Raw genomic sequence first — 22,183 nt, forward strand, 5'->3', positions numbered from 1 at the left:
AAGAGTTTTTGTTCAGGCTGCTAAAGATTCTGTCTTGAAGAGCTCAGAGAGAAAATTTCTGCAGCCAAGACCATCAGGCAATTTCAGTATTGTAGTTTGGGTGGGAGACTTGCTGGTCTGTTTCTGACCCAGCTGACCTTGAGGAGACATTCTGTGCACGTCTGCACTCTGCAGCTGACATGCAAGAATGTCACGGCATGGCCAAGTCTGTTAGCATTCTGCTGGGCAGCTGAGTACACTCAGCTGATTCTTGAGTTTTGAATGCAGTCTGGTGACACCGGGAGCATTGCTTACAGATTCATTGCCTGTACAGGCAACAAATGCAGTCCCAAAGGGACTGGGCAGTTCACTAGTTGTATTGCATACACACCCAGTAAGCTTAACCAGTCATTCCACACTTTTACTAAAGTGAAGCATAGAAGTAGTTTGGAAAAATTTTAAACAATGTTGTTAAGTTTTCTAGATTCCTCTTTTCTTTTTTTTTCTTTTTTTTTCTTTTTAAGATTGCAGTTCTTTATGTAGAGTTCTAGTGTCCTAGTTTGACACAAAAAATAAATGGAAAGAACTGTCTCACTTCAAGAATCTTTCCACAGTTCAAAGAAGCTTGGTAGGACTGATAAGCCTTCTGACTCCTGTGTTTATAGAAAGATATCACCATGACTGAGCATTCTCCTTTGGATATACATCAAGCTACTGTTACCTGCTCTTCTTACACATCAAAAGTATCTTGCATGCACTTGCATTAAAACTTGTCATCCAAAATTATCTGTAAAAGAGGAGGACTATAAACTTCTGGATTTAGAAAAGAGCTTTCAGCATTTGAGTTGTTAACTATTTGCATATTAATTACATATTTCTGTCTTACTCTGTTATTGTTAACACTCTGAAGTGTTACTTTTTGCTGCTTTTGAAGAATTCATAGTGACAAAACCCCATGATTCTATTAGCTGTATATATACACACATAGAGTGCTATTGAACAGAAAATCTCCAGGTGAGCGCAATGCTATGCCTCATTTCAGACATTTATACTTTCATTAACTCTAAGAAATAGATTTTAACAAATGGGAGCACAAAATGAGTTAGAAAAAGTCACTTTATTTGTCTCATAAAAATCATGAAGCTATTTAAATGCCATGGGATTTTCATATGTTTTAAAATACATATATTAAGAGCTTTACTAAATACAGTTATGTATGTATACATATATTGATTAATGAGTTAGTGGTATTTAATAAGCTCTATCTTTTTGAGATTTTTTTTCCTCTTCTTATAAAGCATGTGATCATACGTCCAATGTCCACCTGCTTGCTAGCCTTTTAAATATTTCTGAAATTACATCCACTCTCACACTGAACACAGTAATCTGGTCTGTAAAGTCAGTCATTTTATTTATTGCCCTCTATTCCAGGTTGACCTTCTTCCCTGTTCTCTTTTCCACTGGGCTGATTTCAATTTTGTTTCACAGTGGTGTGAAACATTTACTGAAAAATGGAGGATAATTACTATAGAAAATGGAATGACTCTCTGATGCAGCTTGATAAGTCTAGGTTGACAACACTATAGGTAAAAGAAAGGCTCTAGGGAGAAAAAGTTATTGCTTGCCTTATTTCACATTCTGGTTTGAACAACTGACAGATAGGGGCTTTAGCTTCTGATTCAGTTTTAATGGCTTTTGTGATGCCACTTTCTCAATAACTTCTTTTGATCTGGGTATCAATCTATGATTTCATTTTTTTTTCAGATGATCCATTTCCCTGTAATTAATGCAATAGGTAAAGAGTGTTTGTAATATGAGACTAAATGAATATCGAGTCTTCCAAAATGTTAGGGTCAGGTATGTTGATATATGCTAAGAATAATCCCATGTAAGAAGACTGGGATTTTTTAATTCAGGCTTTCTTATGATTTTCTTCCAGCTATAACATCACCTAAGAAACAAGAGCCTATATTTTTTATAACTCAGGCTGCAGAAGTACAGAGTTCCTTCCTTAAAAAGTAATTACCATTCTACCATCCAAATGTTGATGGCATTTTAATATTTGTCTTGTTTTACTTGTTATACAATACATGAACTAGTTTATTAGGTCAATTGATATTTTAAAGAGGATTATTAAGAAAGTTAGTATACTAGGATGAAGACAAAGAAAACAAAAATAAGAGTAAAGGAAGATTGTGGCTTTAACAATCAAGTTGATCTAGTTTGTGACGAGAATAAAATGCACAGCCACACATTGTCTGCTAAGTGTAATTAGAGAGCAGAACTAAGACTGTTAGTATTACTTTTTGTATGTCCTCCCATGACACATTATGTCCTGCTTTAAAACAGACATCCTGGAGAGGTAATTGATGCCCTGAGCCTGTCAGTGTTTAAGAGGGATTTGAAAAATGCCCTTAATAACATGTTTTAACTTGGTCAGTCCTGAATTGGAAAGGCAGTTGGATGATTGTTGTTGGTCTCTTCCAGATGTAGTAATCTTGGAGGCATTTCAGCTGAGCTGTCAGTTGTGTGACCTTTGAAATAAACAGGCCTATTTTTCCTAACTTTTTACAGATGTTAAAAACTATTCTTCATTTTTCCGTGAACTATTTAAATCCCATTTTAAGCGGCGTGGAACTACCTTACTTTGTTGTTATCTATAGCTTGCATTGCATCTGTTCTTTAGGCAGTTCTTTTTAAAACCATGGGGAGGGGGAGAGGAGGATAAAAAAAAATAGTACCTCGTGGTGATTTTGTATCTTTAGCATTTCTTGTCTCACAGTAACCATTAACAGAGTACCAGTAAAACTTCTAAAAAACTGAGCAAAATGTCAATTTTAATGTCATTGAGTGTTTCTTGCTGGCAATAGAATAATTTGATACAACTGCAGCCATGGATGTTTCTGGCTGTCAGGGCTGATCTCAGTAAAATATCAGCTTTTAGTCTGAAAAAGTATTTCTGGTATGTGAACTAATTTGAGTGCTAGTAAACTGACCTAAATTTGCTAGCATGTCAAAGATAGCTTGCTCACAGGAAAATTACTTTCATAAGGGAATATTATAATGAAACCAGATGATCTGACATTCTTTGTTGAGAGGTGCTAAAAGGTCTAGTTACACAAAAAACCTATATATTACTAGTGCATGTATGCAAATTTCCTAATGCTATTACTGAAAGTCATAGGACGTTTTAAAATCTGACTTAAAAATTGTCCTTTGCCTGCAGAGCTGTTGTAGGGAGTCTCCAGATGTGGTTGCTAGGCAAGGGTTAGAGAAACAGGAAGGATTATTTTCCTATGGATTTGACTCTTTTGTAAAATTGAGTGAAAAAATACATAGGGAAAGATGGTATTCCCATAGGATGCTGAGGAAGAGTTTCTTCCACACAATGAGTGGAAAATACTCCAGGAGTGATGCTGAAATTTTCAGTCAGTTCATGTAACCTCTTAGGTAAGACAGATAAGCTTTGGACATGTGAGAAACTAAAAGTTTAACTAGAAGGTGGCTGAGGTGGTGACCTGTGTAGGAGGAGGCCTTAAGCTACCATGAGCCGTTCACAAACAGCATCCTGTGAAGCTGGTATAAGCAATCTCTCAAATGAATTCTACATTCCCACTAGTCAGAGGAACACATGGTGCCTCAGAAATATTTGAGAGTGACAACTGCTTTGGGGCAGAGGTGATTCTGGGTATGTGCTGCTAGAGACGCTGCTGGAGGGATTGTTGGAGGCACTCCTGGAAAGAGGCACTCCCTGCCAAAGGGCTTCTGAAGGGGCTGTGGCCTCTGGGGACACCTGCTGGAGTGAGAACAACTCAGAGGGGTTGGCAGCCTGTGAAAGTACTATTCTGCAGTAGGGGACATCTTTGAGGAACAGATGGCTCTGGGTGACCATGGCTCATGGGTGACCCATGCTGGAGGAGCAACATTCAGAAACAGGGTGATGTGGAAACCTGAAGAAGCAAAAAGGAGGAGAAACATGAATAAAATGCTAATAAAATGCTAATACATTGTTAGAGGAGGTGGGGGAAAGCAAAGAGAGCACATAAACCCTAACTTCCTGTGCTGCCTCTCACCTCATTGGTACAACAAAGATGAACACAAGGAAGTTGAGAAAAAGGAGAGGACAGGTGTTTGAATTTGAGCCTGAGCCTGATGGGAACGAAGTAAAACTGTTTAATTAATTTGATTGATTTTTTTGTGTCCTCTTTCTTTTTAATTCCTGAGTCAGTGATCAGAAGCTTGTGTAAAATTGGTAATAAATTAAGCATAATTAAGTTTTAATTTCCTGAATCTAAACTGGTTTGTCCACAAGAATGTACTGAGCCCTCTTCTGTCACATAATTGTGAATTATTTATTTCATGGCCAAAATGCCCATTTGAACAAGTAGCCCTGACCAAGAGATGGATTAATGATTAATTACATGGCAGAAGCTGTAGTTCCAGGCATGACAGATTGGATGTGTGAGCAGCCATAATCATGTAGGCAGTTGTAAAGTCATCATTTATTCCACTGTATACAATAATATGGAAAAAAAAATTGTGAATAAAACAGTGCTGGTGCAGAAGATGTGTGGGTAGAGAAAAGGCTATTAATCCAAATAAAAGAGAAAAAAAGAGCAAGCTCTGTCAGCTGAATTGACCTGGAAGTCTGCCTCTGGCCTGCAGGCTGCCTTCAGGAAGAACTGTGACTCTGTGAAATCCTTGAACTATGGTCTCATCATTTTCCTTCCATGAGTGCAGAAAGGTTTCCCGCCAGTGTTAGAACTGCGTGCATGAACAAGTTTTATAGAGCATCTGTGTGATACTGAAGTCCTGTTGAGAACTTAATGACAAATTCCTATGTATTTGAGCAAAGGCAGGTATATTAAGTTTGCTAAAAGGTGAGTTGTTTGTTTAAACTGTGTAAGGTGTTTAACTATTTTAAAAAAACAATAAAATGGATTTGCCTTTGTTTTGCTGTATTATGCGTTTACTCAGGAGTATGGTAGTTTACTTCTGACCATTCTTTTAATCCTGAGTACATTTTACAACTTTCTATAGCTTTCAAGGTTAAAATCTGCAACCAACTATTGTACTGATTTAGAAGAAAAATACATGTTACTGTATCTGTCTCACCTTGTCTGACTAATCAACTGTATATTAAAAAAAGAGAGAATGTATTTTTTTCTATTATTGCTAGTATTAACTATTTCTAAATCTTCTTAGACAAACCTTTTCTCTACATTCAGTAATACTTGGGCAAACTTAAATATTATATGTGGTAGCAATGCTTGAACTGGTAGAACTTAATGTAATCTTAAATGACAACTTTTGTTGTTCTGCTAAAATGTGTTGCATGTTAAATCCTAGATTTAGGATAAAATTGATTCAAATTAGTTCTCCATATCCAAATTGTTAAGAAATGTTAATTTTTGGAACATTTACAAGTACTTAAAACTTAATTTGATTAGAGCAAATAACGGTATAAGAAATAGGATAAGGGTAAAGTTATCAATATTAGAATAAGTGTGTATAACCTGTACACACCTTGTCTTTTACTTAGTTACCAGGGTAACTGAACAGATGTGGTAGGGGTGTGTACAGTTGTGCCCATGAACAGGTAGAAATATCACTCTTCATTCTTACAGTTCAGCAAAGGAATTTAAACATAATGCTGTAAAATAAAACTAAATATAGCTGTGATTCTGGTTACATTAGTGAGCCAGAAGCACCATGCTTGAAAATCTTCCAGGAATAAAGTGTAACACCCACCTTCTTTTTTTTTTTTTTTCCTCCCTGGTGCCATTTTGTGTGGTGGACTTAAGGACTAAATCGCAGGCAATTTTCATGGTGTTGCTTATTCATAATTAGATGCAGTGACACTCTAAAACTAATTCTTGAACAAACCAAGGTGATGAAACAAAGCTTTTGAACATGCCACTCACACAGAAAATTTGCATATATTTAATAAGATTTTTTAAATTTACCTTGATTTTATTATACTGTAAAACATAGATGATATTGCACACTCTGTTGTTTTCTATATAAATACTTTCATTTGTTTGAATTGGTATTTACTAGCTAACTGCAAAATGGTAGGTAGTAAGAGCAAGTTTTCTATATGAACAATATGCACAATAGCAAAAGTCAGTGGGCATAAAAAAATACCTGGTATCAAGACGTGTTTATAAGCAATGAAGGCAAAGGGAAAACTATCTCATAGTCTTCTAATGAATGTTATTATTTTGCTCTTTATATATTGCTTGCAGTCTTTTAACTGTTCTTGTATCACATCAGGTTTATGAATTCCCAGACATTACTGGAAAATAAAAAAAAAGTCAAAAGAAAACATTGAAATAGCCTGGAGAATATATTAGAAATATGATCGATATGATAATATGATCCAATATGATAAATCAAATATTTGTAAGATATTGTGTTTTCTTTATATCTGATTAGCTACACCATAAATTTTTTCTGGGCTTCTAATGAGAAAGTTCTAGTGAGAAGCCAAAGGCCCCATATTTGTTAAGTGAAGTAGGTGGTAGATGTGGTATCCTGTCATTGAAGAGAGCCACAGAAACACCCACTGATCTTCTCATGCCTAAAGCTGTGCATCCAAAGTCAAAATGCCTTTGAGCTGCCCTAACACTCATGTGACTGTACACAGGCACAGCCCAAAACCACATTCCAGCTAATAGCCATGAAAGCATTAGTCCATTCTTTGAGAATACAGAAGCAGAGCAAGTAAACATGAATTAAGCTCTGTCCTATAAGAAGCAGTCAGCATTTTTACTGGTCTACTTTTTTATTATGACTGTAATTTGTATTCATGACTTTATATTTTTCTCTCTGTATACAGCTGTTCCACGCACAAGTGATACACAGTGTAGCTCAGTTCCAGAGCCTAGATATGGAAGGAGAATTGGCTCTGAGTTTTCAGCAGGCTCTGTTGTTCGGTTTGAGTGTAGTCCTGGCTATCTGCTACAAGGCTCAAAAGCTATCCGATGTCAGTCTGTACCAAATGCCTTAGCTCAGTGGAATGACACAGTACCAAGCTGTGTAGGTAAGCAATTACATTTACATTGTCTGCTCTGTCACAGTCTCTGAATGAGGATGCAGGAATTGTTTCAGAAAATAGTGTTTAACCCATATATTCACTCTCCTTCAATTAATATCAGTCATGCACAATTTAAAAGAGCAGTTTTCCATATCAAGAAATAATTGAGTACCAGCTGGCTCATAGGCAGTATATTGTTTTTTATAATGACTTAGATTATATGAACAAGTGTGATGCACATTTTCTTGAACATTCATTTTTTTCATGACTTATCTACAGCTGGAAATACAAGACAGAATTTAATTCTCCAGAAGTGTCTTTACCTGTTTTATTACACAGTGCTTGCGTATTTCTATCAGACATAGGATAACGATTTTTTTTTCATGCAAAAGCACAGTGTATATTGAAGGATGATAGCATTGTTAAGTATAACTAATTTTCTTTAGTCTGTCAATAGACCTCCACTGAAATAATGCTTAGCACTAAAGTTTTTTCGTAAACGGTGAAATGTTTTTACCTTCTCCCTATCTCGATTTTTATACAAAAGTCATTCCTATTCCTAGGAATTTACTCTAGCATTAATTAGAGTGTTCTAAAAATAAATGCAGGTATCTTATTTTCTGCATATTCTGTTGGGTTTTTATGTTTAGGGGTTTTTTTGTTTTGTTTTTTTTTGGTGGGTTTTGTTTTGGTTTTGGGGTTTTTTTGGTTTTGGGTTTTTTTTGGTGGTTGTTGTTGTTGTTGTTCTGTTTTCTGGAACCTTAAAGATCCAAATGTGTATACAGTAAAAAATATTTAATGTACTACACCGCTTTATCAACTAGGTTTAATATTGGAAATATCTTGGGCTGTGGGTAAATTCACGTGATTTCTGTCCATCATGAATGTGTTTAATGTTATGTATTTACAGTTTGTTGTTACTCTAAGTAAGACATGATAAGCCTCTGCTGTTGGGCTGTTCTAGGCTGTACGCATGCAAAATGAAGTTTATTTCTGAATTGTTTATTCAGGCAGGTTGTATCTTTTGCTGGATATCATTAATATCTTTTAGATAAGACACATTCTAAATTCAGATGATTGCTCCATTTCTCTGTGTTTATGCTACAAAAGCAGATTATTAAAATTATCTTGATCTTAGTAAAATTATTATTACTTCTCTGTTCTCTAAAGTGGTTTAAGTTGTGTAATAATTTGTGATAATACTTTCTTTCAGTGCCATGCAGTGGGAATTTTACTGAGCGCAGAGGTACTATTCTTTCACCAGGTTACCCTGAACCTTATGGTAACAGCTTGAATTGTGTGTGGAAAATCATAGTGACTGAGGGATCAGGTATTCAGGCAAGTCTGTATTCTGTCAAGCATGGAATATTAAGTACTTTTTTTGCTTATTTCTCTAAAAATTTCATAAATTAGGAATCCTATAACTGGGGAGTGGGGTATTGAAATACTAGTGGTTTGGATTTCTCATATTGTTCTTTGGTTAGCTTTATTTTATGTTACTTTATTTTCACATAAGGGTATGAATGAGAAGTGATTAGCAAGCAATTTTCTGCTTTAGTTGTGTAGTATACTGAAAGCAGTTCCTGATCCTTCAATCTGATATGCAAATACCAACTCTTTCTATCTGCTAGGGTAATACTGAGGCCCTTGAGAGCGCTGCAGCTATCTTGATTATCTGCTCATTTACACTTTGAGTAATTATTAAAAATTATGCAATGCATGTGCAAAATCCTTATTACTTACCTTGTGTCATATTTTCTAAGAGTTAAAACAATGCAAAAAGTGAATACTGATTTTTCATTTGCATTCCTTTCACTGATGTGTCTTTTGTTCGGATCTCTTATTTTTATTTTCTTTGCTATGTGTTCTCTTTTCATTTTGTTGGTTTTAGAACATTTAAAGATGCACATGGCTTGTTGGCCTAAAAAAGTTCTGTGGTCCTGTTTTATAGATCCAGGTAATCAGCTTTGCCACTGAACATAATTGGGACTCCCTTGAAATATACGATGGTGGAGATATGACAGCACCGCGTCTTGGGAGCTTTTCAGGTTAGGATATGCCATGATTTAAAGATACAGTTTTATATATAGATATGTATGTGAGAGAACGTGTCTTTATTTGCTCACACATATAGATAAGGAGTTTATATTCATAATTTCCGATACCATTATGAAATGTTCTTGTTTTTGGGTGGAGACTTCAGGTGGTGTAAGCATGTCAATATTCAAATTCAAAGAGGTTTTCAGAAGAAAATAGGACACTAAAATGTTTAACTTTGATTAGTGGAATTTAGTTGATAATACTTTCAAAAAAATCCTTTATTTTATCTTTCCTGGCCCTCACATAGAGGAAATACATGGATATAAATTGGTACTGACATTCAAGGAGCTTCTCTTGATAACTTTGACTTAACTTATCCTTATTAGCCTGCCTTTCTCATGAAAAAGATGAAGCATTCAATCTTCATCTAAACTCACCAGACCTCACAGAACAAACCATTTTAATACAACTGGAATATAAAAAAACCCCAGATAATTAGTTGTTTAAAATACATCAAACACATACACTTTTTCTATTTTTATATGAGACTTTTTTATAGAAAGTGTGTTCTGTAAACCAAACCAAGAGAAAGGGATTAGGTAATGAATAATAACCCAGACTCATGATTACTGTTCTGATTCTGATGTAGCTAAAGCAGGTGGATTTTTGCCTCTGGTCATTTCACAAACTTTTGAAGTATAGATGTATATTAGATTAGTAAGGAAATGAAGAATCAGCTGAAAAAATGACTGATTAACAGAATGCCATAAGGTGTGGCATATCCCTTTGGTCAGTTTAGGGCAGCTGTACGGGCTGTGTTGCCTCCCAGATTCTTGGCTACCCTCAGCCTCCTCACTGGTGGGATGGTGGGGGAAGGTCATGACACCGTGTAAGTGCTGCTCAGCAATACCTCAAACATCCCCATGTTATCAATATGGTTTGGGTCATAAAACCAAAACACAGCACTGTGCCACCTACAGTGATTAATTTCATCCCAGCCAGACCCAGCCCAAGAGTTAATTTAAATTAATATAACATATTAATTTAAATGCTAGTAACGAGGCTGTATGCTAAATTGGCAATAAGGAAAATGAAATTACGAAAGTTAACCTACTTTTGGAAGTGAATTATGTGGCTAATATATTGGACTCATTGGATAATGAACAGATTAAAGTATGCATTTAACAATATTTTATTTAACAATAATATTGTGTGATGTGAGTTCTCTGTACTATCTGAATTTGGATACTATTTTGAGTCTCCATGTCAGACAGTAAACACCTTCCTTAAAGATGAGTTTGTCATCTTTGTGCTCCTCCATTTATATCTAGATTTTGCTTAATTCATTTTTTGATTTAGAAGTATTTACCAGTTCCTAGTTTAGATTGTAGACTTAGATAGATAATTCTTTTCAGCATTTCTTAAGCCTGTTTCAGACTCATACCTAGGCTGCTGACAGTCACTTTAGAAACAGAAAATGCCCCAAAAGAAAATGAGAATTTTTATTATGCTTACATCATTAAAGTTCATTAGCTACTTGATACTGTCTTGGAGGGTAATCATAAAAAATGTTGTAATTTTTAGCTTTGGTAGGTCTTTCAGCTTCAGGCAGTAAAATATGGGTTACATGGTAACATGGGATAATAAAATAAGTATTTGTCATACTTAGCAATTCCAGTGGCAAAGAATGTATCCAGGGTTAGTGATAAGCTTATTGTGTAGGACACACAACATAGAGTTTTATTAGAGATATTTGAATTGGAAAAGCTAGTATGTTGTTTTGGGATTTTTTTAAAAATGTGTTGTACCTGTTTCTTCATTTTCTGTCATATCCTCTGAATTAGCATAAGTGATTGAAATGTTATTGAGGGAAGAAGGTGTGGAGTACACACAGCAAAATATGGACTTCATTGTTCTGTACTGCAGGTATTATAAAAATGTAAGGAAACAGGAAAAAGACAGTTGAGCTTGTCGTCATAGTCATAGTCAAATCTTTTCTTTATGTAATTTTTGTTTCTCTTTACATCTCTTTTTATTCTGTCCAAGTCAGTAAGGCTTCCTCTAAACATGATGGGATCTTGTTTGATTGTACTCACATAGTACAATAGCCTCTTATTTGGCTTGTAATCAAACTTTTCCTGCAACTTCAGGAGAAAACAAGGCGGAACACAGCAGAATATTTGATTCCCATGAAGAGAATGAGAAGAAAACAAGCCTGTCTGATTCAGTCCTGGTTATGTCTTTTCTCTGCAAAACTCTGATCAGCATGCTATAGTTTATTCCATAACTTTTCTTTTTCCAGGTACAACTGTGCCAGCATTGTTGAATAGCACCTCCAATCAACTTTACCTTCACTTTCACTCTGACATTAGTGTGGCAGCAGCTGGTTTTCACTTGGAATACAAAAGTAAGGCTCCTTGTTTTTTCAAACTTGCTCGGGAAAAGCATGTATATAGAAAGAGAAACAGATATTTTACATAGTCCTTTTTGCTTGCTTGTTTGGTTGTTTTTTTTTCCTGGCTACCAAGCCTTGTATAAGTGGTATCTATTAAACTGAAATTTTAAATGAAGTGACATTTGAAATTGATGAAAAGCAGCTTTCACAAATTAGCATCACATAACAAATCAACCTGGCAATTCATATCAGCATTTTTGAAATGTGAGATTTAGCTGATCAAAAAAAAAAAAGTAACTTAATTTCCCTGCTTGAAAATAGATAAAAGCAGAGAAGATAATATATTTTTTCCTATTAATATGTGCATGTATTTATGCCTTATAGTTATTTTCTTTCCTTCAAATTATTTTCTCTCAACTAATTGCTACCATTGCAAAAAAACAACATTTTAATCTTAGAGCTACAAAAAACACAACAGTTATCTTGGTAAATCACTGGTGGTATAAACAGACTAATCTAAGAGATTTCATGGCAAATTCTGATATATATCAACTTTTTATATGTTTTCTGAGAAACTTATATATTTTCTGAGAATCCTTATCATTTTTGACACATCCTCTCTTTTTTCAAAGGCCATTCAAGAATTTTCTTGAAAATGGAATTAGCTTTTGTATTTGAGTCCCGTAATAATATCTAAAAATGGTAATGTTGTTTTTAATGTTTTGAAGAAGTACACATAAGTAAATAAGTATGGATGTTTTTTAATAAATTATATTTAGGACTGAAATTTTAAAAAAAGTAAAGAAAATATAAAGCTGCACAGAATTTTGAAAGACTAGATTTTCAGCTCATAATAAATATTTCAATATGGCTGTAGTCACAATATAGTCCTGTGTTTTCATTTAATTCCCTGAATAGTTCAAGCATTTATATGCAAGTACATTGTATGGGTTATTTTGATACAATCATTCTAGTGGTCATGTAGAATGAAAATACGAATATTATCTCTGCAGGATTTTTTTTAGAATCTGCTATTTTAAGAAAGAGGTTGGTTGGTTGGTTGTTTTTTTGTTTTTTTTTGCCTGGGGACTCCTCCTCTACAGTTTTTCCTCCTCCAGTATTTCTTTTTAACCTACAGTGAAAGTATAATTCCATATGAAGCATAAAGGAGTACCTATTAATGCTAGAAAGTCAGAGAATAAACATTTTAAATTTTTATATTTTTATTGTATCAGTTTTATTATCTCTGTGTCTCAACTCCTGAAAAAAACTTGTTCTGTTGACAAGTAAAATCACTCAGATTTATACTTTTGTTTGTCTCTTAATTGCCAATTTCCCCACTGTGCTTTGTTAAAACATCTATTGGACTTCAGTGGTGCTAATATTTCAAGGCCGGTGTTTCTTAGAAGGGCACCTCAGCACAAGTCAAGGTAGCAATGTTGAGCATTCAGAGCTTAGTTAGCTGTTCTGTTGATAATCTGACGGGAAAGAAAAGAATTTGTTTCTTACGTGGCTACGTGGTCTCTGCAGGGCTAGTAAGAGTACAGTATATCTCTCTGTGTGACTGAACTCAGAAACTAAGCAAGTTCCCACAGCAAGAATTTACAGGTTTATATTGACCTTTTCAGATCAAGAGAAAAGCAGAGAAGGAAATACTTTTCTGTGCAGATATTGCTAGTATTTGATTATGAATTCTGAAGTCTCTGATCATTTGGTCAACTAATATTTGAAGCAGCATCTGAAAAATAAATACCTTTGGTTCAGATCTCAATTTAAAATTTGGAATAAAATATCGTTTTGCTGAAGGGTTGTGTTAATAAAGAAAGCACAAAAATATCAGCTATCTGGGAAAAAAGCATTCAACATGAAATGCTGTGTTAGAACTTCAGATACTTTCAAAAAATGTAAAAAAAAATAATAAGCAGAAATAGATTAATAGTCATAGAGTCATAGAATATGCTGAGTTGTAAGGGACCCATCAGGATCATTGAATCCAACTCCTGGCCCTGTGCACCTGCATTGTTTGTTTGTCCCTTGATTCTTTCCAGATAAAATGCTTTGCTGATGGAACTTTCAGGTGTAGTATAAGGGGATTCAGTTGAATTCTTTTATCTTCTTGCAGAAATTTGAATGTATGAATAGTATTAGTCCTCAATATATAATTTTAAGGCTGCTTCAATTAATAAGGTGAACCAAGCAGCTCTAACAGGATTTGTATCAGCATTCTAATTACCAGGAAAAATGATCCAGCACTCTCGGTCAACTTGTATTCAAATATTTTGTAAAAAGCAGTGGAGTACTAAGATCAAATGTATAAAGAGCACAACACAGTTGTTAGCCCAAAGACTTAGGATTAATGTGTGCATCAAAGGGGAAAGCAGGACTTGGATCCTGCTTGGATTTATGTGGGATACAGCCAATCATGATACTTAATTGTTTTCAGTTCTTGATCAAAAAAATTTTAAAAATTAACAGATTCTCAGAGAACTAAAATTGGTAAGCACATTTTTGTTTCCAAGTACGTCATTTTATTACTACATTTTTTTTAATAGAAATCTGGTGACTTCTCTGTGGCCCTGATTGAAATTTAATAATGACTTCCTTGGAAGTATTTAATTTATAATTATTTCAGTATTTGAGTAATGCCTCTATAAATCAAAATTTTCTTATGTATATTTCCTGCTCTTTTATGGAATGGGAATGGATTTATTTATGAAGGGTTTTTTTGAGTAATCAATTGCTTTCAGAAACAACCATAAAAGTCTACAATTATTCTGATTTTTCATCAGATTTCTAGGAAACTCACAGAGATCATGGTATATTCTTATTTTAAAAAACAAAAATCCAAAAAATGAAAATTCATAGCTACCTACATCCATCAGGGTAAACAGCCCTATAGTTCTTTTCTCCTGCTACATGTATATCATTCCCAGTTAGTGTTAACTGAAATTATATGTACTCATCAGAGGACACTGGAACCTTTCATAAGGTTTTAGGTATAAGTATTTAGGAAAAGAAAAACTATCTGCTTTTGAAATTGTGAAAGCTTTCACAAGCATTTTGCTTGTGAAAATAATTTTTGCCTTGTAATTGGGAATGAAACTTGTCATTTGGTCCTAAAACATTTAAAACATTTCAAGAATATTATTTATGTAAATGAGCTTTGTTTTACATCTTTGGGGATTAATTGAATTAGGCTCTCAGCAACCTGGTCTAGTGAAAACTGTCCCTGCCCATGGCAAGGGGGTTGGAACTAGATGATCTTAAAGATCCCTTCCAACCATAGAATCATTCTATGATTCTATGAAAATATTACCTGAGTAGGAAGTGTAGAAAATGTTGCTGTGTACTCACTGTTTCTTGCATAACAAGAATAAATTGTTGGAACAAAGACCACTGAAACCTTTCCTAAGCAAACACCCAGTAAGTGAGTGTTAGTCCTGAAACAGTTAATTTCTTAAATAAAAAATGAACACTTTTCATTAATTGATATATTGTGATGCCCAAAACTGCACACAGTACTCAAGGTGAGGTCACACCAGGGCAGAGTAGAGCAGGACAATAAACTCCTAAAAATGACATTAAGCAATTAAAAAGTTTTCAAAGGAAGGTCATGAGAACAGTGAAGGGCCTTGAGGGGAAGCTGTATGAGGAGGGACTGAGGTCACTTGGTCTGTTCAGCCTGGAGGAGACTGACGGGAGACCTCACTGCAGTTAAAGCTTCCTTGTGAGGGGAAGAGGAGGGGCAGACACTGATCTCTTCTCTGTGGTGACCAGTGACAGGACCCGAGGGAATGGCCTCAAGTTGTGTCAGGGGATGTGTAGGTTGGATATTAGAAGAAGATTTTTCACCCAGACGTGGTTGGGCACTGGAACAGGCTCCCCAGGGAAGTGGTCACCAAGCATGACAGAGCTCAGTAAGTGTTTGGAGATTTCTCTCCAAACGTGATGTGACCCTTGGGATGTCCTGTGCAGAGCAAAGAGTTGGATTTTATGATCCTTTTGAGTCCCTTCCAAATAAGCCTATTCTATGAGTCTGTGATATAATTATTTCTCTAGGAGGATAACAGTTAGGACTTAGAGTGAAGACAATTAGTTTTCCTACTGTAGGTACTAACAGAAAATATCCATTCACAATAAGAAGCTGTTCAGCACCTCGAGTCCAAATGTGTAATTCAAGTCCTATATCAGCAGACTACAGCAGGCATTGAAGACATGAAGTGGACCTAGTAGTGTTTAGTCTAGCCCTACCTTTTACATAAATTACAAATTAGAGTACTAGCTGAAAATGCTCTAAACTAACCATTACAGTATTCTGCAGAACCCTGATGTCCTTATATAAAAAACCCCCATCATTACAGCATTAGAAAGAAAGAATTATTTAGGAACATTCCCTTCATCCCAGAAAAAATTTTAAGGAACAAGGTGCAACAGAGGGGAGTGTCCTTAAGTCACTACTAAATTGTTTATTCACAATAGAAATTATGCCTCTACAACTTGCACATCATATTTTAGAATAAATGGAAACATATTTCTGCTTAGAAGATATTTCACCAGTGTAAATGCTATAAAGATGCCTGGGTTTGGATCACTATGTTAGGGAAAACTTTACTTCAGTAAGATATATTTATTTTGCTATCATTTGATCACATATCTTATATTCCACACTGTATATTATTTTGAAGTAACTGTATAGAAATTCATAAATACTTTATACAAGTTTCAGCCACTGAAAGCTTATTCAAATCGTAAATACTTCAAGATAATTTAAATGTTTGAATAAGAACAGTTTTATTTCTTGAAACATTTTCTTCCTTTTAACAATGTCTTTCTCTTGCCCTGTCCATTTGTAGGTTTTTTCTATGTATGTCTTTATTTTCATGGGAAGGATTTGGACAGTCTGCTCCTGCAAATCTAAGTCTGTGTCTAATCTAGGCAGTGCATAGGTTTCCTCTGTAGCCTCACAAGTCTTAAGGCGAATAATATAATCTTGTCATTCACTTTGGGATATTTTTGTGTCAGATATCAAGAATGTAAAAGTTAATTTTCCCAGGTTAAGTGGTCTACTGAATTTGTATGCTATGGTCAGACTGATGACGTAGATTTTTTTTTCCCTTTGTTCCATTTTTATTTGTTTGGGTTTTGATTTAGTTTTGTTCTTCAAGTCAGATACACAAACTCATATTAAAAGAAATTATTGGTCAGTGCCTCAGAAAAATTTCTTTGTGGTGACAACAGAATTGTAAATATTGAGGGCTACTATGTGATGTTTCCTGTTATTTCAGAGGGACTGTAGGTTTTTAAACTGGTTGCAGCAAACTATGGTTAACAAAGCAGTAAAATATGCAGCAGGTTACATTAGAAAAGGTGAGAATTAATAATTTAACTAATCCTTCATATTAATGTCCTAGAATAAATACCAAACATAATTATTTGCACCACCAGCAAGTCAAATCAAAGAGTGTTTTGTTGCATTCCTAATATGTACAACAGTAGGAAGAATAAATATCCCTGTTATTTGATTGAATTACTTTTAATCAAATAAATGAAAGAATCAACTATCCAAATGGTTTGTTCTGGAAATGTGACTGTTTAATTCCACTGCATTTATGGCCACTGATGTTTTAATCTTGGTCTTAAAATCTTGTTTATTTATTCAGTGATAGTTTAAATCTTTTTCTTAATATTCAAACAAATGAAAATCTAGAAAATCTAAAAAGTCTAGAAATAATGAGTGTTTTTCTCACCATGCTGCTTAAATTTCTCAGTTAAAGTCAAGTTTGTTTTACTAAAAACTGAATACATGCTGAATATTTATATATAGGTTTAGGCCACCTTTTAAAATGTCTGTAACTATCTATCTATCTATCTATCTTTCTATCTATTTATATATCTCTCCAAATTTGGAGATTACAATTAATTTTTTCAGTAAAAATGTTCTTTCATACAATCGATATTTTAATAGTGTCATCCAGCTCTATTACCTTGAATTAAGATGCATGGCACAGGTCACCATCACTCATTTTGTAAGCTTTTTGTTTACTGCTACACAAAGACGATGGAATATGAGAACATAATGTTACTTTTAACCAACATATCCTTTTCTGAAGCCACTCTATCATGTCTTTTCAAGGGTTAAAATTTCTTGGCAGCTGAAATAAAAAATTTACTGGTAAGAGGACTAGAGAAGAATTGACTATCTTTGGTAGTACTTCTCTATCATTAAGATATCTATTAAAAGAAGATAACTAATAAATTAAAAATCAGACTAGCAGAGAAGAAAATATATTCTTCCAAGTAGCATATTGTATTTCACAGGTCCAGTTTAAGATCTTTCATGCAATTTGGATTTTAATGTAGCTCTTCAGTGCAAGTCTTTTCTGTTTCCCTGTGTTAAAGCAGGTGTGAATCATAAACATGCCATTTTTAATTTAGCAGGTCCTGATCCTGTCAGTATGTCTGTGCAACTTACTAGATGTTGACAAGAGTCTAACCTCTCTGCAGTAATTCATTGAGATAAAGACATTTTTTAGGCTGCTGTCTGAAGCATGAAGTTTTGAAAGGGACAGCTTGGATTTTGATATACACCACCATCAAAATGGAAAGAACAATTCACTCCAACTTGATGTTTGTTACATAGTAAAGCATCATATGTTTTCATTAGCTGCACAGGGTGGGAGGAATTCAAAAAAGAAAGCCTGATGACTTTTGGTCCAGCTGTCAAGACATTCTTGTGTTGTCCAGTTCTCAGCTTTCTGAAATGGACACTAATGGGCATTCACATTGTCAGATATGCCAGCAAGGATTTTCTTTCTGCCAGCAGTGGCAGTGATTTTTGGACAGAATTTGTGGTAATTGTAGGCATGGGTATAATTATGTAAGTAAAGCATATTTGTCTTATGCCACAGCAGAGTCAAGAAACTGTTTAGCAAACAGTAAGTGGAAGAAGGTCAGAGAGAGGGTTATCACTCTTGACATTGATGTGTTCTATTTTGTACTGCATAGCAGAAGCTGAGCTCTGAAAAGCATGCACTTAAGAAATCTTTGCTCCTTTTTTGATTGCTTGGACTTGACATTTAACATGTTTTCCCTGTATTAGTGACTGTTCACATACAACCTAGTTTAATAATGTATTTCCAAGTCTCTGAATATTTAAGATTCCAAGTTTGTCCTCAGATACCAGAATTTGTTTGCCTTCTCTCAAGCATTCTTTTGATGTTTAGACCTGTTCTAACTAAATCAATTTTTTAACTACGCTGTGCTAGTGTTGTGGAATGGTTAGAATAACAGAGATTTGAGGATTCAGAATAGAATTTGATTCTGCTTTCAACTTTTTCTTGCTTTTGGGATAGTAATATTGCTTTTCAATATCAGGTATATCAAAGGAAGTCAAAGTGTTTTATGACATTCTGATAGAATATTCTATAATTTGCATCATCTTTCAGACCAGAGAAGTAGTATATACAAAATGTTATGAAACATATAAGCAGCTAGCAGAAAAAAAAAGTTTTTCCTAATTATTAGAATCTGTTAAAGATAAATATATATTATATCACAGTATCAATTACACAGAAAGTTAGTTTTAAGATTTTCAACTGATCAGTCTGTTTAAATTCTGTATGGTGTTCGACCAATGATGGAATGAGCTATATAACAAGCACATTATTGGTGTTGCTATGCAGCCACTGTTACAGCTGTTTCTGTTACTAAGAAAAATATGTAAAAGTAACTTTATTCATACAGATCTAAGCCTGCAGCCCTGTTACTCTCAACATACAGGAATGCTGAGTTCCAAAATACAAATTTCTTGATGACAGGAAGTGAACCTGAAATTCACAAAATTCAGCAAGTAGATTGATAACTGTAAGCAATTTAGTCATTGTGTCTTTGTTAGGTGTTTTTTATTTAATGACAGTGATCTTGGAGCAGATGTTTTCAAATTTTATTTTCTATTCAAGAGTGAAAGGGTGAGAAAATGCAGAAATAAGCATTGATTTTCTTCAGTAGCATCTGAACATTGGATTTGCAAATTAGTGAACAGCAGTCTGTATATGATAATTTGAATTATTGAGATGAGACACCTCACTTAATGTGAAACAGTTTGTTGTGGATGCATATCATAGCTATTTAGTACCTATACTCAAAGGAACTTTCCATAAACAAATACGTTTATGGTATTGTGAAATGCAGACTGATTGACCAAAAGAATGATACATTAAGTTTTTTTACAAAATTGCAGTTTGTTGTTGAAAGAAATTTTTAAATAATGTTTTCTTAAATACTCATAATTCTGTGGAAGAGTTCATTAAGGCAGATAATATCAATGAAGACCTGCTGTCCACTTATCTATGTTTTTTCAATCTTTGTCTTTACTTTTTCCAGCTGTAGGCCTTGCTGCCTGTCCAGAACCAGTAATTCCTAGCAATGGGATCAAATCAGGCGATAGATATATGGTGAATGATGTTTTGTCATTTCAGTGTGAGCCAGGATATACATTACAGGTATTTTTTTCTTTATTTATTTCTTTGAATAATACGCTGTGGAATGATTGCAATAAAGTGTGCCAAGAGACCTGTCCAAAACATATTTTAATGAAGTCTGTAGTGTGTACGTAGAGATGATTTAGGTAGAGCCTATATGAGTGCTCCCAAATTATAAAGCTACAAATATGTGGCATTTCTGTCCCTCAGTAAATCTGGGCTGGGAAATTTTGTCTTAAATCAACATACCATTGAGCAGTAAAGGCCAGCAAAATGGACATTAAAATAACATGGATAAAATCTTTTCACTAAAAAATTGTTACAGTACTATACTATAGAGTACTGTGTTTTTTCCTTTTGGGGGATTGATTTATCTAGGTGACATTTTAATGTAGAAATATGGTGTGGGATTTCATATTCTGCTCAGGAATCATGGAATTTAATTTCTAAAGTAAATTTTATTAATGCTAAATCTACTCTTAAAAATCTTTCATGGAAAAGTATTAGAAATTAGTTCACTGATTGGGAATGTTCTCTGTTCACACACTGGTTTAATTTCCCACGGTAGACATATGATCGAGGTGTTCTTTGTAAATTTTTCAGCACACTGTAAATCTAAGACTAAAATTTTTTTCTTTCCTCACTAGTTTTTCTAATTTGTTTAAATGTAATCCACCACTGGTGAAATACATTGAGAACACCTGAGTTCAGAATCTCTTGCTTGGTAATAGGTCCCAGCCAAGACAGTGCAAAACCTGTATCAGAAAAGGCAAAGCATCACAACTTTTGTTCCTTACAAGGATAAAGTTCCCCATCTGAGGACTGCCAGTTCAATGTTTCCACAACATATACAGGATATTTCTTTGCTCTCCATATTTCTTACTATTCTTCTAAAATTCTTGCTGGATTCAGACTAAGCATCTTACCTGTTGGCTGGTTGTGGGAACACATGCACAAGAGACGTCTCTCTAGGTAGCCAGGTATATACTTACCTTTTAAGTCATGTATGGCAGGTGTAGGTCAGGCATTTAAACTAATTAATTCTCTTTCCTTGTACTATATGACATGAAACAACCTGCATTGGGAGCATTCCATATCCATAGCAAAAAAAGGTGTTGTTATATTGGTATCCTGCTAATTAGAAAATATTCAACTTGAGCACGACAAAGCCTCTTCTCCTTCTACCCTGAGCACTCATTGTTTATTTAACAGTTTGAGGGTTACTTAAAAGCCAGCTTATTTTTCATATTTGAATTACTTCAATGTTTTTCCTTCAAAATTAATATTATTTTGAAAATACCTCACGGTATAAACCCATTAATTTTTTGAGTTTTAAATTTTATTTTCTCTATTTCATATTTCCCTTACAGTGTCATTTAGTTAGCGTGTCAGTAACAAATGATAGATTTGATAACATTTTTATGCCATGGTCCCTTCAGACAGATTATCTGTTATTAAAAATTGACACCAAAATAGATTCAGACTCTCATTTAAAGACCACTATTGAGCCATTAACAATTTTCTATATCAAAGTAGCAGTAAACTAAGTAAATGATGAAAGGACATATTATGTGTCTATACCTATGTTGCTATAGCTGAGGCGAAGATATGGGAACTGAAATTTTGTCTTCAGCACTATTTATTTGTTGAAACAGGGTGTTGGCATGCTTTTGGCCTAGCTGAAATATAACAGTAGTAATTATTACAAGCTAGAGACTATTCCTCACAGGTAGTTTGCGTGATGGCACTTTTTTGGAGTTGAATTCAGAAGAAAAAGGTTAAGGAGGCAGATATCCAAAGCACTGTGCATTTGCATTCAATCTCATACATTTCCCCTAGCATAGATGTGGCTTAGATGTTCTTGTAGGGCTTTTTTTTATGCATTGAGCTAAATTTAGCATTATTCATCTGTAGATTCAGGACAGTCTATTTCAATGCAGAATCTATCTGGAAGTCAGCCTGTAATAAACTTGGTTACACAACAATAATAAAACTGTATTTTAAGTGTTCTTAGATTAAAAAAGAAAAAGTTATCCCTTTCAGTTTTTTTTTGGTGGTTTTTTTTTGTTTGTTTGGGTTTTTTTTTTTTTTTTTTTCAGAAAGGTTCCTATTTTGAATATTTGTAGAAAAGTTATGTTCAATTCTTTATGTATTTTTATTCAATTCCACTTTATGGTGAAAGGTTTAAGATCTGTTGATAGGTCTCTCATATAATTGCTGTTCATATAATTCCCAAGAGGTGTTTGGTTA

At 34.3% G+C, this 22,183-nt stretch overlaps 1 protein-coding gene across 2 annotated transcripts in view; it reads left to right on the forward strand.

The window, feature by feature from the left end:
• CSMD1 (CUB and Sushi multiple domains 1) overlaps positions 1-22,183 on the forward strand; it is a 1,056,650-nt gene that overhangs the window by 898,836 nt on the left and 135,631 nt on the right. For both annotated transcript variants that reach the window (XM_039715657.1, XM_039715658.1), the window contains exons 34-38: positions 6,821-7,024; positions 8,232-8,356; positions 8,970-9,066; positions 11,361-11,465; positions 19,836-19,954. In XM_039715657.1, the coding sequence (XP_039571591.1) occupies positions 6,821-7,024; positions 8,232-8,356; positions 8,970-9,066; positions 11,361-11,465; positions 19,836-19,954 (650 nt within the window). The remainder of the gene's footprint in view (positions 1-6,820; positions 7,025-8,231; positions 8,357-8,969; positions 9,067-11,360; positions 11,466-19,835; positions 19,955-22,183) is intronic.

Source organism: Passer montanus, unplaced genomic scaffold, assembly GCF_014805655.1.
Source record: "Passer montanus isolate IOZ18808 unplaced genomic scaffold, ASM1480565v1 scaffold34, whole genome shotgun sequence".
Lineage (NCBI taxonomy): Eukaryota > Metazoa > Chordata > Aves > Passeriformes > Passeridae > Passer > Passer montanus.